The sequence below is a fragment of the Neophocaena asiaeorientalis genome, unplaced genomic scaffold (assembly GCF_003031525.2).
Source record: "Neophocaena asiaeorientalis asiaeorientalis breed wild unplaced genomic scaffold, Neophocaena_asiaeorientalis_V1.1 scaffold277, whole genome shotgun sequence".
Classification (NCBI taxonomy): domain Eukaryota; kingdom Metazoa; phylum Chordata; class Mammalia; order Artiodactyla; family Phocoenidae; genus Neophocaena; species Neophocaena asiaeorientalis.
In genome coordinates, this window is record NW_020173947.1 from 121,947 (window position 1) to 139,941 (window position 17,995).

The following is a 17,995-nucleotide window of genomic DNA, read 5'->3' on the forward strand; positions in this document are numbered from 1 at the left end:
TTTATGATAAAAACCGTCCAGAAAGTAGGCATAGAGGGAACTTAGCTCAACATAATAAAGGCCATATATGACAAACCCACAGCCAACATTGTTCTCAATGGTGAAAAACTGAAACCACTTCCACTAAGATCAGGAAAAAGACTAGGTTGTCCAATCTCACCACTCTTATTCACCTTAGTTTTGGAAGTTTTAGCCACAGCAATCAGAGAAGAAAAGGAAATAAAAGGAATCCAAATCAGAAAGAAGAAGTAAATCTGTCCCTGTTTGCAGATGACATGATACTATACATACAGAATCCTAAGGAGTAATGCAAATCAAAACTATAATGAAGTATCACCTCACACCAGTCAGAATGGCCATCATCAAAAAGTCTGCAAACAATACATGCTAGAGAGGGTGTGGAGAAAGGGAACAGTCTTGCACTGTTTGTGGTAATGTAAATTGATACAGCCACTATGGAGAACAGTATTGAGGTTCCTTAAGAAACTAAAACTAGAACTACGATACGACTCAGCATTCCCACTACTGGGCGTATACCTTGAGAAAACCATAATTCAAAAAGAGTCATGTTCCACAATATTCTTTGCAGCTCTATTTACAATAGCCAGGACATGGAAGCAACCTAAGTGTCCATCAACAGATGAATGGATAAAGAAGATGTGGCACATATATACAATGCAATATTACTCAGCCATAAAAAGAAACGAGATTGAGTTATTTGTAGTGAGGTGGATGGACCTAGGGTCTATCATACAGAGTGAAGTAAGTCAGAAAGAGAAAAACAGATACTGTATGCTAACACATATATATGGAATCTTAAAAAAAAAAATTATGAAGGACCTAGAGGTAGGACAGGAATAAAGGCGCAGTCATAGAGAATGGACTTGAGGACATGGGAGAAGGGGAAGCTGGGACGAAGTGAGAGAGTGGCATGCACATATACATGCTACCAAATGTCAACCAGATAGCTAGTGGGAAGCAGCCGCACAGCACAGGGAGATCAGCTTGTGCTTTGTGACCACCTGGCGGGGTGGGATAGGAAGGATGGGAGGGAGTCGCAAGAGGCAGGGGATATGGGGATATATGTGTACATGTAGCTGATTCACTTTGTTATATAGCAGAAACTAACACACCATTGTAAAGCACATGAACATGGTTAAGAAAGAGTTTTAATACTATTTCTTAATGGAAAGAAAATAGTTCAGAATTCGAACTTTATTTCCTGTATTTTTAGAAATGGTAACAGTTAATGTGTTGAAAATTTTAAGTACTTTACTATTCTCAGTTAAGGGATTTTTGTATTTATCAGTTTTCTTTAGAAATACTTTTTTTAGTGAGCAAGAAAATACCAGTATAATACTTAGCTATAGGAATGATAATTTTAGGAGTTAACACATTTCAGCAATTTTTGTCAAGATGATATATCAAAAGTGTATTCTCTCTGATATTAGTTTTTTATTTAAATTAAAAATGCTTATGCAAGCAAATCCATTTAGGAAACATTGACTTATGCAAAGTTACCTAAGAGAAGGATTTTCATCGCCTTTAATAAGCTTAAATGCTTTATAACTCACCAAGAAGGGATATTATATGCAAAATTTCCCAAACATTTGATTTTAGATCCTTCTTTGCTGGAGAATCTCCTGGGGTGGTGATTTGTCTAATGCATTTTAGGACATGTCACTTTAGAATGTGCTTTATACAATTACAACCTTTAGAAGTTAATCATGATATTTCAAATATAATAATTTGTATATAACTGCAAAAATATCTTCCAACTTGCTGTGTACTTACAAAAAAAAAATAAAGTCTTCAGAAATATTCCAAGTAGTTGTGCTATATATTGATTTTGCTTGTTGAAGCCCTCATTCTTCTATGTGTCATTGAGAATAACATGAGAACATTTCAAATTTTATCCTATCTGATATTTAAATCTACACCTATAAAAATTTAATTTTGTTCTGTCTTATTTGGCTAGCAAAATGGTAGGTTCAAATATCCCTCATGTTTCTGTATATGTAATAATACGTCTGTTTTTATATTGCCTTCCTTGTTTAAACCAGGTGCCTATTCTTTAAAAACTGTATAAATAGTAGTATTCCTTCTTTTCATTCAGATATTTTTTTCAGGGCCTTTGTTTTTGACAAAGCAAGAAAGCGATGCCTCTGGTTCCCTTTCAATAGCATGTCAAGTGGAGTGAAAAAAGAGTTTGGCCATGAATTTGACCTCTATGAAAACAAAGGTAACTTGCTTCTCCCTAAATATTTCGTAATGAAACAAAGTATAAAATATATGTAATTGCCCTCCACAGTGCACTTTCTAACTGATTTTTCCATTATATCATGGATCTATTATGCAGTCAATTCATCTATTAAGACAGATGACACTATTGCCTTGACTATTTTCAGTATGGTACTTTAAAGAGAGCTTTTCCCAAATTTTCCATAGTTAGATTATCCCCCCACCCTTTGTTTATTTCTAGTAACATCTCCCGGAACTGATATTCTCCACAGTCATTTTAGAAAGTGCCACCTTAAGTTATTAGTTTAAGACATTTTATATAACAGCAAATTTTGAGTTTACTAAAGTATTCTAAATTTTAATAACTTTGGATAATTAATCTAAGTTATAGCGATGATTGCTGATAACAACAAAACGTGGAGGTTTTGAAAAATTAGTTGGATCTATTTCTAGTTACATACTTTTAAAAAATCTTTGAAAGAATTGAGACCATATTATTAATTTGTCTACTTCGGTAGTTTGATATTATATTCACAAGGTGTTTATTTTGTTCAACAGTGGATTTATAATAATAAAATAATTGAAGAATGTTTACTAACTGTGTATTTTACAGAATAAATCTCTCATTACACAAAATAATAATCCTGAATTATGTTTATGATAATACTATTTATTTCAATTTTAATGTTTTCTTAAATCATACTGTTTTTTATTAAACTTAGGTATTTAGTAATATACACAGACATTTCTTTGTTAATAGGGAAAATGTTTAAATGAAATTAAAATTAATTCATGTTAGAAAATAAGATAATCTCTATACACCCCAATAATTCTGTAAATCCTAAACATAATTCATAATCTAGTATAAAACCATCTTTAATCTTCTAGGTTGCTAACAACTGTATACACTATTATTGGATAGAAATATACAGCTTGTTTCAATTTGATTGTCCTATAATTTAGCAGCTGATCTGTTAGCAAAAATATGAAAATAATAATCAGCATAATGTAATTATCACATACACACACAGACACAAAAACCCACACAATTTTACTGATGTAAAGACAAATCAGTTATTTCCATTATCTTAAAGTAACTTTTTGAAGTCAATATACGTTTACAAATTTTTGTTTTTAATATGTTCTTAAAATGGTCTGTGAATTTGAGCAAATCATTATGCTAAATTAAATTTGCCTGTCCAGTTAAGTATATAGAATAATCTACATTAAGTAGGTAGACTAATCTCTACAGTTATCCAGGTATATACTCACAAAATTAAAACTCCTCAATGGTCTTTTTTGTTTGTTTTGGATTACTCTGAAATGTATTATTTTGAAAATATTAGTAGAACTTTTAGGCAAGAAATTTCAATATGATTTGTGATGGTTTACAAGCATTACTTAAAGATTTGAATGGAATTTTATTTTTAATATACACAGCAGATATGTTACACATAGTGATAACATTTTCCTCTGCTTTCTTCTGATAGACTACATTAGAAACTGCATCATCGGTAAAGGAGGTAGCTATAAGGGAACGGTATCTATCACTAAAAGTGGCATCAAATGCCAGCCCTGGAATTCCATGATACCACACGAACACAGGTAAGAATAGCATGAAGAAAAGAGGATAGAGCCTCTCTTTTATAGGTGTGTTACCAATCCCAGGTTAGTGCTTCAGAATAATCCTACACTTCTATAATAATTTAGCCAACTTTGCAGAAGCGTATTAGGCCAAAGCTTATCTGAATTTGTAACTGATATTTAGCCAAAGAATAAAAAAATTATCATTAAGATGTAGTCTAACATTTTTTCACCTCAAAACCCCGATTTATAGATCTTGGTGTTTGGGAAGAAATAATAAAAATATAATTAAAAAATTTTTTTCCCTCTCTTTGCCTGCGAAGAGGCACAGCACTCTGCAGCTGGAGTGGAGAGGTTGCCTGTGATAAGTTGGAGATGGAACAGATTCTGATCTTACATAACCAGGGCCCAAATGTTCTTTAACCATGGTGGTTCTCAAACCTGACTGCACATTAAAATCACCTGCTACAAGCCCTTAACAAATCCTACCACCCGGTCGTCAACACAGACCAATTAAATCAGAATCACTTGGCACCAGTATTTTTTTAAAAGTTTCCCAGGTGATTCTAAATCACAGTCAAAATTGAGAACCTCTGCTAAAAATTCATGCCTCAGATTGACCAACTTTCCCATTTCACCTAGTGCCTAATGACTAGAGAAAACTTCTTATTCCTTGGAAATTAAACGTCTATAGTGAAGAGAAGAATTGTGTTCATTATAACAGATGAATGCTATTTAAAGATGAGTAAACATAATATCCATAGGCTCATTACTCTGAGAATTTTAATCCTCATGGAGGAGAAACATAGATATCTACTCACTAGAGAGGCATATATAGCCAGAGTTTTTCAAGATTTATTTCACAAAGAATTTTAACAGGAACTAAAGTAGTTTAAAACAGCTCTCCCTGGTTATTAGATGAATTGGAAGACTTAGTTTACCATGTGCCAAGTACCTTGTTGAGCAGTATACCTGGTTTATCTCATTTAATCCTCTCAAGAACCACGAAGTAGGTGATTTTGTTAGTTCTATTTTTTATATGGTGAAACTGAAGAGCAAAGATCCTTAGTAACTTTTCAAGGTCATGCACAACTAGCAAGTGGTATGGCCAGAATCTGAGGCCAGCCAGTGTCACTCTGTATCCTATGTTTTAACAACCCCAGGGCCTTAAACACCCAGCAAATCAGTAGGATACATGCTGTGACCTGTTTTTGCAATAGAGGTAGTAACTTGCTTGATGAATCCACTTTTTATTCCATTTCATTCATTCGGTGGGGGGGCAAAACTATGCAAGATGATTTTACTTCAGTAAACAGAAACGGAATTCACTGGCCCACATAAAAAGAAAAAGAGTTGGTTGCTCTACACTGGGATCAAACCTGTGATTTTGGCCTTGTTAACAACAGCTAGTAAGTGTCCAAGCAGATCAGCTTTACAGTGTTTCAATAACAGAAAACAACTAATTTTTCCAAATTCATTACTTATGAATTACATGAATACCTCCAAAACGTAGTTTTATCTTTACATTACAAAACAAACAATGTAATTGGTTTTGTCCTCTCATAAGGATTTGCATGGTGTCACTCCCTGCATAGTGAGGAAAACATTTTGCTTAAATAGATGGATCTAAGTTTTTCATGAACAAAGGAATGGCGTTTGAAATCAATCCTACCCTGGTTGAGGAGAGTGCATTGGATGACCTACTAGAGGTCTTATTTCAACCCAAATTCTCTATGATTGTCATTCTCTGCTACAGGAGTACATGTGAAATAGATCTCCCTGGGAACTGGCTTCCCAGTCCAATCAGCTGTTTTACCAACAAACATTTCCTTGTGATATAAAGCTTTAGGGCTGAGAGGACCTTGTACATTAATCAATTTTTTTTTATTCAATGGGAGAAACACATTTTCATCAATTAGCAACTTACTGGAATATCTACATGCTAGGTTAACACTTTTAAGTGTTAACTAAAGATTAACTCTATGGAAAATTGAAAGAGAAATATATATCTATATACGTCTGTCTAGAGGAGTGATTTATCGTCAACTCCCTAAATTGAAATATTTTACAAATGGCTTAATGGGAAGATGATGATAGATGATGAAATTAGTACAGAAGCTTAACTAGAAAATCAGGTGACCTGATATCTACATCTATATCCTTCACTGGCCACCCAGCATTCATTAAAGAAGCAGATGATGGAATGGATCAAGTTTCCTATGAACACAGTTCATATTAAAAGAAAAGAAAAGGTGGCCAGCACCCAGAAGATCTAATTTATGTTTCAAAGTATATTTGGATATAACTCAATTTTAAATATTCCTTCACTTAGCTCTCTAAAAATAAAGCCTTGCTCACAAGGACAGAGAACCAAAAATAGTATATATGTGAGTAAAAGTTTATTACAGAGCCTATTGACTGGCACAGGGTGTGTGTGTGTGTAATAGGTTCTCATAAACATGTGTTGAATGAACACATAGAGTGCAAAGAGCAGGGCTAGGCTTCATCGCTTGGTCAAGTATGGGATACTAAAGAAAAGCAGACTGAAAACTTCAGAATACAAAAGAAAACCAGTTAATCGGGGTAAAAAGTCATATACACCAAAGACTGAAGAGAAGAGATGACCCAGACTGCTCTTTACCCTGCATGTCCTAAAGAGGAATGTGATATGAATTGATATAGAATTGTGGAAAGCAGCACACATTTTTCTCTTCATTTTTCATTTTTATTAACTCCAGTGGGAAAACTTTATTCATCTTTTAACCATAGCTAGTTTTGATTTCTACTTTCTCTCTTTCCCTTCCTACTTGCATTTTTCCTACTAAACTGTTGACTTATTCATTCACTACTTCATTTTTTAAAAATTAATTAATTATTGTCTGTGTTGGGTCTTTGTTGCTGTGCGTGGGCTTTCACTAGTTGTGACCACCGGGGGCTACTCTTCATTGCGGTGCACGGGCTTCTCATAGTAGTGTCTTCTCTTGTTGCAGAGCACGGGCTTTAGGTGTGCAGGCTCAGTAGTTGTGGCTCACGGGTTTAGTTGCTCCACAGCATGTGGGGATCTTCCTGGACTGGGGCTCGAACCTATGTACCCTGCATTGGCAGGTGGATCCTTAACCACTGCGCCACCAGGGAAGTCCCATTCGCTACTTCTTCACAGCTTCTTCTTTGCTTTACAAATCCCCTGGAAAGGTATATGTGTGTATATGTATATGTGTGTGTGTGTGTGTGTGTGTGTGCGTGTGTAACAAAATCTCTAAAACTGTAGATATTTTATATGTGTGCATTTAACGTGTTAAGTCATTATTTAGTTTTTTAAACTTAATACATAAAATGATATAAAATGAAGGAGCTTATAATAATCTAATTGATTCCATTCATCTCGTAAGTGAAGTTGAAAACCCAAAGAATAAGTAAATTATCTAAGGGCTAGTGTCATCTACTAGTCGAGTGATACATATGGGGCAACAATGTAGATTTTTGTGATCAACAATAACTTATTTTCAGTACTATACCAAGCTTTTTCAGAAAATAGAGTTATAGGGGGATTTTCTTAGGTAAATTTGATTAATGCGGTACTTTATGAAAAAAATATAAAGTAAAAGTCAGTTTTCATTCTATCAGAAAAATGAGTATTTCATTATAAATTTACTATGAAAAATTGAAGAACTGGCAAAGTGAAAGGAAATAATTTTCACACAATGGCACAAAGATTATCTTAAATTATTCTGGAATAATGGGGCTAAAACTAAGACAAAAGATGACTTATTTTTCCTTTGAAAATTACTGTTAGGAACTGTTAAGTCATGATAAGTTTTCATTATATTATAATTTTTGTCAGTCATAAGATGTAATGTCTAATTTTTGTTCCCCAATATTTAAAATGCTAGTGAAGTAGGGATATAAACTCTTTATGTAAAGACATTTTGGCATTTCATGTTTATAATACTTAATAGATATCTTGAAAATGTTTGGTTAGTAGTAAGTCTCTTGGACTCTTTATTTTTGACCAATAATTTACATTTTCTGAGCACTTAACTCTGGTGTATTTCCTGTCCAAATTAAATAATTTCATTGCAAAATGTTGCTTGGTACCCAAGGCATGTCCATATTTATTTTATGCCACAGCATAACAAAAATGATTATTTCTTTACTAGAGGTTTCAATGGGTAGGAAACATATTTGAATGGTATTTACTGAGAGACTAAGATCTTTGGACTTCACTGTGATTTAAGTACCATTTAGATCTCAGAGGTCAGTAAAAGTAGAAATTAAGCTTTATAGCAAAAATTGAACTGAATATTGAAAATGTAACCGGATTTTCAAAAAGAAGTGCTTAGTAATGTTACCTATAGATATATATTGTTTACTTATGCTTTTTTTGTGTGCAGTTTAGCAGACACTTGCAGCATCATTGAGGCCAAGGTCACAAGCAGTACAAAAGAATAAAAAGGGCTTTGAACTCTTCTGCTCTTATGTTGAAGTACTGTGTGCTGGTAACAAAATTATAACCAGGGCATTAGACATTTTAAATGAAGGTAATATATTGCAGTCTGCATGCAATGGCCAACTATTATGAACTAAACCTGAAAGCACCAAGCCCCAGTCACAGGGAAAACTTTTAAAATGTTTAAAGAGAATAAGCATTTCTGTTTTTTACTATGACAGTCTAAAGACTACTAAGTGGAGTGTGCTTAATAGCAGATGGAGTTTATTAAGTGTCAATTACTCTCTCATCTCTTTGAACTTCTCAAAACAACCACATAGGTGTAAGATGTTATAAGTTATGGCTATACTCAGTGTATAGGTAAGCTAGTAGGCTGAAAGAGGCTAAATTGCCTGCTGGGGTTTCCAGTTAGTAAGACAGAGCTGAAATTTGAGTCCAGATTCAATTTGTTTCTAGGCCCTTTGTTCCTGTTACTTTATCAATCTATTTCTCAATTGTGCAGAAAAAAGGGGGGCTATCATTCATAAGAAAAGCAATAAACAAACAAATAATTATCTCAGATAAGCAGTGTAATAGTGAGATTTCAAGGTCTAGGGCAGTGTTTCTGCAGTCCTCTCCTAAGTGGCTTTCCTCAATCATTTGCTGCCTTTGAGTGGAACTTTGAAATTGTGGTTCAAACAATGTCAATTAGGCTCTAGAATGATTGACTCTCAGTGAATCCAGAGATGAATCATTCTTAAGGCTGCTGAATATGAGAATTCAGTTAGGTAAATGTCTATAAAATTTAAGTATCTTAAGAATAGATGGAAATGACAGAATTCAAGTTAATATCTATGGAGGTCTGAGATAGAATAAAGGATTTCTCCACTTTTGGGAAAACATACCCACTAGTTAGTAAAATTAATAGCCCCCCCCCCCCGCAAAGTTGCATGCTCTTATACTGTAATGATTATCATTTTAAAACTAGCTTTTTGCCTTCGAGCTATCGGGGTAAAGACCTACAGGAAAACTACTGTCGAAATCCTCGAGGGGAAGAAGGGGGACCTTGGTGTTTCACAAGCAATCCAGAGGTACGCTACGAAGTCTGTGACATTCCTCAGTGTTCAGAAGGTAAATGAACCTGAATGCCATGTGGGGCACTCTGCTCTCCCTTTGTGTAAAACTGCAACTCACATTAAAGGTTAACAGAATTGAATCAAATCACAATGAATATGATGTTCATTCAATTGCAACTATAGATCATAATTCGAGCATTTTTATAGGATGTTAAAAAAACTGATTATCATCAGATTAATGCAAAATAATGGAGCAAGTTATCAGTTTGAATTTCAAAAGAGCCTCAGGTATCTCTTCGGGGAGAGTAAAAGTTTGGGCTTCCTCATCTGCTGTTTTGAGCTCATAATAGCTCAAAATCTGCTCCCATACATCACCTGAAAGGAGCAGAATGACACTTAGCCCTTTATGAGTAACGCTAATTCTACTCATCCAGAACCTGCTTCTGCAGAAGTTTTGTCAAAGCTATTCTGAAGTGGTGTGGCAAGGGTATACGGACCCAGAAGAGAATAAAGGAAGGGGGTCACTGAAAGTCCGAGTGCCCTGTGTGTGTTTTGGTGAACCAAATTTGATACATAGTCTGGAACTGAATACCATTCAGAATGGTATCTGAAGAGATCAAAACAGTAGATCGCAGGCTGTCTGGAAGGCAGGCACTCTAAACCCATGTCTGTGTCTTCACCTCCTCTCACGGCATGAAAGGGCACTGTCCTTACTTTTACAGTGGAAACTGAATGACGGGCAAGAAGGAAGAGTAACCATTTCAGCATTGTATATGGTTTCATTTTTCTTGGTTATCTGGCTACTGAATAGCTGGCTTTTTAGTTCTGTCAGAAACTAAAATACTGAAAATCAAAATGAAACATGGATTGAATTCTGATCAAAATTTAGTAGCATTTTGAAGTACCTGGGGTGGGGATTACGGCTGGAATGCTGTCCAATTTTTATAGTAAGATATTTTACCTGTTTGTTATTAACCAAATATTTTTTGAACTATTTCTTCCATAATATTCATTAAGTATTAGGTTGATATTTATCACATAAAAAGGCCATTGTTAGCTAACTGTCACAGAGAAGGTGAATTTGTTTTCTGTTGTTAGTTAATTTAACATTCTTGAATTCATGTGCTAGAGCCAGTTCCATCTGTTTGTAAATTCTTACTTTCCATTCCATATCATATTCTGTTCACTATAACTTCTTCATTGTTTTTCTTTTCTTTTAAAAATAATAAACTGATCTGTGATAACGTTATGAATGTCTGTTTTGTATGAATAAGTCTGTAATGTTTGTCTTAAATTTACACATGGAAGAAAACCCTGCTTTTAGGGAACTCTCCGCTATCACAGTTTTCTGAGGTTGAAAGTTATTGGCAAGGAGTTTTCTTTATTGGTTTTGTTTGATCTGGGACAGTGTTTTCAAGGGAAGGTAAACTGGTCAAACTTTAAACAGTTTAGCATTTACCTTGCCTGCCTAGTCTGTGGGAATGTGATTTTTCAACCCCTGATTTAAAAGAAGAACCTTCATCAAACTATATTGGCATATATCTAAAATGACAGGCAATGTAGAATAAATGTGATTAAAAAATAAATGCTTGGAAAAATTTCTGGTATTCCTTAGCTCGTTAGGTATACGTCCCTAATATTTTTTAATGATCTGAGGTCATCGCACCTCCCTTAGAAAAGGGCATTGATCATTAGTATGATGGCACATGATGCTGTTGGTCACGGTGGCATTAAAGGTTGCAGATACGCTTTTTCTGGAAACAGCTAGAAGTCTGAAAGAGTAGAATAACCCTCCTGTGAGAGAAGTAACCCAACACCTGTCCTATAGGCTAAACATATTTCAGGGACTGTGAATTGAGCTGTGATATTTAAATTCATGCTAACATAAACAATGTTTTAGCAGGATTTTAATGAAGAGGATCTAAAATAAGAAGAAGCATTGTCAATACACTAATGAAGAAAAATAGCTATTTATAAAATGGGTAATACAAAATATACAAAATAATGTTGATATGATGTAAATTTCTATTAAAATACATATATGAGGAAAAAGCCTCAAAATCCACAATGCTTAAATAGTATGATGGGTGAGACATTTTAATCTATGGATATTGTAAATGTCAAGTTCCAAAGGTTATATTATTATGGATGAAATATTAATGATCACATCATTTTGTATATTTTAAAATTAAATAAGAAAAGTATGTGGTCAACTTTGGACTGTTCTTTGGAAAAGGACAAGTAGAACAGTATATATTTTTTGAAAATTTTTTAACTATATTAAAATATTTGCTAAATAATCACCTGAAATTTGTCTGCAATTTTGGTTCATAAAAATATATCTGGTATTTAAAGATTAAAATTATTTTCTTTTAATTTAAACCTTTGAAATATATAAAGCATTCCAAAATGAATACTCGTTTATCACATTTAGAACCTTACATAATTATGTAAAGAAAATATTACCATTAATATTTAATTCAAAGATTATGGAAAACAGAGGTATATAAAATTTGACTTCTTGCTTTAACATTTGCTTGGGATTTAAAAGAAAGCAATCACTAATCATTGAAACAGATTTTTAAAATGATAAGTATTCAAATAAATGCATTTTATTAAGCCATAATCATTATTTTTAAATACCTTACACATAAAATACCAAATAATACTGCCATAACTTTAAATGTGTAATTCCATACTCTGTGTGGCAAAAGACTTTTAAAAACAAAGATTTAAATAAAACAATTATTTATAAATGTGGATTTGTGAGACTATTCATATTTTAAACATTCAGTTTTGCTGAAGTAATCACTAGAGTGGATTTGTCTGAGAGGTATTTTCAAAATACCTGTTTTAGTCTGTAAACTCAGATCACTTGTGGTTTTATGATTGATAAAAATGGAACACAGTAATTTTTGAGTTTAGTTAGTATATGAGAAAGGTGTTAAATTAATCCTAGTTATATTACAATTAATGTGTAGTTTTGGGGGTTTTCTATTAACAATTAGAGCAGAACTATAATTAGAAAAAGGTATTCATTTACTTATGAACATAAACATTTATTTAGTTTGAGCTTTTGTGAACTGGGACAGTATTTTGCTTTTGTTTGTTTTTTTTTAAGGGAAGAACTTGCTGGAATGGTTAAATAATACACTGGCAACAATAGAGAGAGTCAAAAGGAAATACAGCAGGAGGTGCAGTCCTCACCCTCTTGCACTCCTATATAGATAATGCTTTCACCTGAGTCCTTGGTAGGTAGGTGGACTTGGTTTCCACCTATACGGCTTGACTTTGAGCTGGGAAAACTTAAAAGAGTCTTAGAATTCTTGAAGTTTGAGAAGTAAATATGAGTTCAAAATTTGCCTTTCTCGAAGTAATTTTTATGACTAACCTGATGGTTTGATGCAATGGAGAAACCACAAATTTTTCATCCTTGAATAAGATGGCCAGTCTCATTTCTCCTAGCTCCCAATAGGTGAGAATCCAACAGGCGGGCAACCTACTGCTATAAACAGGAGCGAAGAGGGTAATGAGGACAATACTGAGCAAAGGCAGGGAGACTGACTCTCTAAAAGTTTTGCTTTCAACCTATCTTAAAGTATGACCAGTAAGAATGTGTAGGAAACAAGTTAAAATATGTAGGACAAAGAGGCAATTAGGGAGAATGGAAAGAGCGCTGGACTGTGGGTCAGAGGACCTATGTTCCAGGCACAGATCTGGCATTTTCTGTTTTAGGTAAGTCCCTTAAAACTTTTGTGAGCCTTGTTTTCCTCACTGCAAGGGTCAAATGATTTCTTATATGTTAAAAGTACTGAATAATCAAAGAATATGTAACTATAATATACTTAGCATCTCAGTCCTATCACAGGATTCACTTAATTCCCACCCCAACAGCAACTTTCATTGCCTTCGAAAATCTAACATTCTTTGGGTTAACTTTTATTATTTCTCAATCTCATTAGTTCTGCACCTGCATTCATAACTCTCTCTTCACTTCACTATAAACAGCATACTAATTTATGTTTCTGTACCGTTTATGTTATTTTGCCCCCTTATAGTTTATCCACATCTTATCCATCCTTCAAGGTCTAAGTAAAATCCATTCTCTCCTAAAAGCCAAACACTAAGAACTTTCAGAATTGAATAAATTATCTACAAACTTGCTACTCAATGTGAGGTCCAAGAACCAGCATCATCACCATCCTCTGGGAGCTTGTTATTAATGCCCCAGTCCTGACTCACTGAATCAGAACTTGCCCTTTATTGAACAAGATCTCAAAGTAACTTTTACGCACATTAAAGTTTGGAGAAGCACTGATCTACTGCTCATGCTGGAAAGCAGTCACCTTATAGAATCACCTGTTTCATTTGTGTAGCTATGTTTCCTTGAGAAAATTAAAAATTCTAAAGTTTCAGGAGAAGTGTTTTTAAATAATGCCCCAACACAGTTTCCCGGAAGATACTTTTATTCACTCTAATTAGAAAAGGATATACTCTTAAAAACTGCATTTTCTGACTGAGACAAAATAGGTATATTTTGATTCCTGAGTACTATACAAGATTAGAAATTGTACGTGTGGATATTTTATCCCCTTATTTGTGATCACAGGATTCTATTCTACTCTTTCATTCAATACAAAGGAGCAAACAACAATGATCAATGTTGTATCGTTTTCTGTGAACATATCAAACCTTGCATTCTTTTTAAAATGGGAACTAAGTTTGTACCCCCATTCAGATGGAAAGCTGAAATGTGATACTACATAACCTATGTGGGATTGACCTTGGCCAACCAGAGCACCTTTATCAGTATGCTCTTGGATCCCTGTCATTTATATTTCAGGAGCTTACTGACTGTTGTCTGGGGGATCTCAGTATCAAATGAGAGGAAGCTGAATTGGTCCCTTGTCTTAGTTCATAGATCAACCTGCACGAAAAGAAGCAGATGGATCAGGCCAAATGGTTTCATGTTTTAGGGATTTAGTTATTAACGGCCTATTAGGTTATAAAAATCAAAGTTCAAAAGTGACGATTCTAATACTATATCCCGAACTTCTAAAAATACTCATTAGGCTAGATCCCGGTGGATAAAACTAAACACTGATATCTTTTCCCACTTCAGCTAATGTTAGACAATCAGTAATCACAAGATACAAATGATGTGTTTGGGGAAGTTTGCCGGATCTGTAGGAAAGCCAAGCAATGATTTATTCCACAGGATGCCTGCCGTGCTACAAATCAACCTGTCCATTTGAGAAGCCTTATTTTCAGCTAGTTGATGTGATTCAGAGTTTTCAGTGTGGTATAAGAGGCCAGCCAGAAGAGAACTATTAATTAACTTCACAGAGTCATCAACAATATCCAGCATAATTAGATCAACTTACACATTTTAAAAACAGTGAGTACAAGAAGTTCAATAGCAGGTCATGTTCTATCCTAAGTTAGATAAGTATGCGAGTCTGCTCAGTTATTCGATGTGGATACTCACTGATAGAAAGGAACCGTGATATCGTCCTATAAAATATTCACATTCTCAGATCTGTCTGGTCCTGATCTTGGCATTAACTGTAGAAGTGTGATGTGTACTCATTTGAAATTGTGTATTTTCTGTGTATGTGTTGCAGGGTAAGTTGAGAGAAGAGCACTATCGTGTTGACAGTATAGATATTGAGACCCCTGGCATTTTAGAACAACAAAGGGAAAATCCCCAAGGATTTTCAGTTTCTAGGTACCTTTTGGACAGTTATGAAAAAATTAGAAAGGCAGCATCTTGGCCCTATGGTAAATCTGTATGACACTAACTACGAAAATCCCAATTAAACTGTATGAAAAGTTCAGTAGGGAGTATTTTATACCACTATTAATGGATATTAAGCCCTAATTTAAAGTTAAAAGGGTATGTAAGTTTTTCTAAAAATATCCTTGCTAAATAGGTGATTTACTGTTCTTTAAATGGAACAGTGGTGTTCTTGATTTTGCTGTCAGAAGCAATTAACATGCCGTGCTTTAATTTTATTAGTTGAATGCATGACCTGCAATGGGGAAAGTTATCGAGGTCCCATGGATCACACAGAATCAGGCAAGATTTGTCAGCGCTGGGATCATCAGACGCCACATCGGCATAAATTCTTGCCAGAAAGGTAAAATACCACCAAATCCTGCGTCCAGTGATTCTATTTACAAACTGTTATTTGCCCCGTGGCAAATTACCATGGAAATTCTCCTGATGTAATGTTTTCCTGATAGTCTTGGGGCACAGGGATCTATGATGAGGTATATGAGAGTGCTGGCTTCACCTCCAACTGGGCTTGGCGGATTAGGTTAAGAGTCCCTGAAATCAGGATGGTCCTGAACACAGAAGCATCAGTGGCTGGAGAAGGAAAACAGTAATAGAAGCTTCCTCTTTCCCTTCCACAGCAGCAAAAAGAGAAAAGCTCACTCAATAATAAGCACTTTGACAGGCCCAAGCTGGGGAGGGCGGCATTATTGTTAAATAAAAGTGAATGTGAATCTCCTTCTAATGCCACACCTTCCGTGACTTAGGTAAAGTGGGGTCAATGTGTGACACCGTGATGCAGGTCATGCCCATAGAGGGGGAATGAAAGGTGGAGCAAACAATTCTTTGGCTGCTTTCTTGTGATGGATTTTGAAGTTGCCCATCTGGAAAAGTCAGGCAACCAAGTCTACTTTTCTCCTCAGGAGTAGGTTTTGAGTTTAAATGGTTTAAAAATTATGTGTATTTTGGCCCATTCATTTCACAGGAAACATTTTAGTTGAAAAAAATTTTTCCTTCTTTTTATTATAAAGAATAAAAATACAAATAACTACAGAAGAAGGTCTATCCCCACCTTTCTTCTGAAATTGCTGAAAGGTGTTTTTTCTTTCTTCTTTCTCTTTTTGTCTTGCTCTTCTAGATGAAATTAAAACTGCTTTGTTTTTTAGTGCATCTCTTGTCTTTTACGTGAGAGCAGAAGGAATATGGTAGCAATTAAAAACAACTCACCAATTCAGGACCCTGTTAATTTAAAGGGAGGTGGGTATAGAGAAAGTGGTGTGGAGTTTGTCTCTAGCTCTGCTGGAGGTGAGGGCATGACCCAGGAAGACTCTAGCTCTAAAATTGAGCTATCATTAGTAACATAGCTATTGAAACCTAACTTTCAGTTTGAACTTTAAGTCTGCCCTAGAAGAGGACCTGTTTTCTTAATGAGCATTCTACACGAGGTCATGTTTATGTAATCTGTCCTTAATTGGGCTTTGTAAGAAGGGGATTCAGTTTGGGACCTCAACCAGTGGACCGGTACCAAGTGGACCTAACTTATTAGCAAAGGGGATGGTACTTTGGCCTTAGTAGAATATGCACAGTAATAGATTCAGCAGTTAATGATTAGCAGTCCTTGTAAGGCAAAACACAGAAAACCTCTTCTTTCCTCAGCTAACAGTATCCGAGCTAAGTCAAAAGTTATTTTGTGAGCTGAGAGCTGGGTGGTGTTCCAGGCAGATTTACATGACACTTTTCTTGGTGTGGTTTGCAGATATCCCGACAAGGGCTTTGATGATAATTATTGCCGCAATCCTGATGGCAAGCCGAGGCCATGGTGCTATACTCTTGACCCTGACACCCCCTGGGAGTACTGTGCAATTAAAGTGTGCGGTAAGTTAGGGTCAAATTTATTGCTTCCTTTTCCTCTCACAGACTGGATCTAAGCAGGCGATTATTAGTGAGACAGGTTAACAACTATTTTACTTGATACTTTTACGTGTATAGGTTTTAACATTTTTAGAATGTGTTACATAATCCTACCCAATCTTTTGCATTTTCAGAGAGCCATTATTTTGAAAGAGATACACACACAAGTGCACACGTCCACACAAAACATTTATACTTATGGTAAAGACAAACATTCTCACGTTACCAAGAAAAAGGGAAAAAAAATCTACGGAGGGAGGAAAACGATCAGGGATTATGTGCAGTATCGTAGTGTCATTAGGGCCATAAGAGCTAGGACCTCGGATTCTTACCTTCCAATCCTGTATCCTTTTCCTACCTATCCTCCCAGACATAACATGAGCTGTCAACTGACTATGCACATCTTCTGGTGAATGACAGAGGCTGCAATGTAGAAAACTAAGTCTAACAGGAGCTTCTCACAGACATCTTTAATCTCTAGTAGCTGATCCTCACCTCTCTGGCTGCCCTTATACACAGCCTGCATTCTCTTTAAACCTGTTTTTTTTTTTTTGCGGTACGCGGGCCTCTCCCTGTTGTGGCCTCTCCCGTTGCGGAGCCCAGGCTCCGGATGCGCGGGCTCAGCGGCCATGGCTCACGGGCCCAGCCGCTCCCCGGCATGTGGGATCTCCCCGGACCGGGGCGCGAACCCGTGTCCCCTGCATCGGCAGGCGGACTCTCAACCACTGCACCACCAGGGAAGCCCTCAACCTGTTTTTTAGCAGTCCTACTATCCTTCTACATACTGGCCTTTACCCAACTTTCCTGAGTTTATGATAAAAGCTTCTTTTCTTACTTGCTTTGTGATATCCCTTTAAATCTTGGTCCTCTCCTCCACAGTTAACTCACACACTTTTATTCTTCTCTGAAATAATCCTGGATAATAATTAGACATAAACATGCTTTTATTTCTATGTGTACAGTCTTATTTTTTGAACTGGA

The 17,995-nt window shown here is 35.5% G+C and overlaps 1 protein-coding gene across 2 annotated transcripts in view; it reads left to right on the forward strand.

The window, feature by feature from the left end:
- Window positions 1–17,995, forward strand: part of HGF (hepatocyte growth factor) — an 82,165-nt gene that overhangs the window by 16,025 nt on the left and 48,145 nt on the right. The window contains exons 4-8 of one of the 2 annotated variants that reach the window (XM_024752838.1): window positions 2,130–2,242; window positions 3,732–3,846; window positions 9,240–9,382; window positions 15,347–15,467; window positions 16,860–16,978. In XM_024752838.1, the coding sequence (XP_024608606.1) occupies window positions 2,130–2,242; window positions 3,732–3,846; window positions 9,240–9,382; window positions 15,347–15,467; window positions 16,860–16,978 (611 nt within the window). The remainder of the gene's footprint in view (window positions 1–2,129; window positions 2,243–3,731; window positions 3,847–9,239; window positions 9,383–15,346; window positions 15,468–16,859; window positions 16,979–17,995) is intronic. The other variant, XM_024752839.1, reaches the window with a different exon arrangement.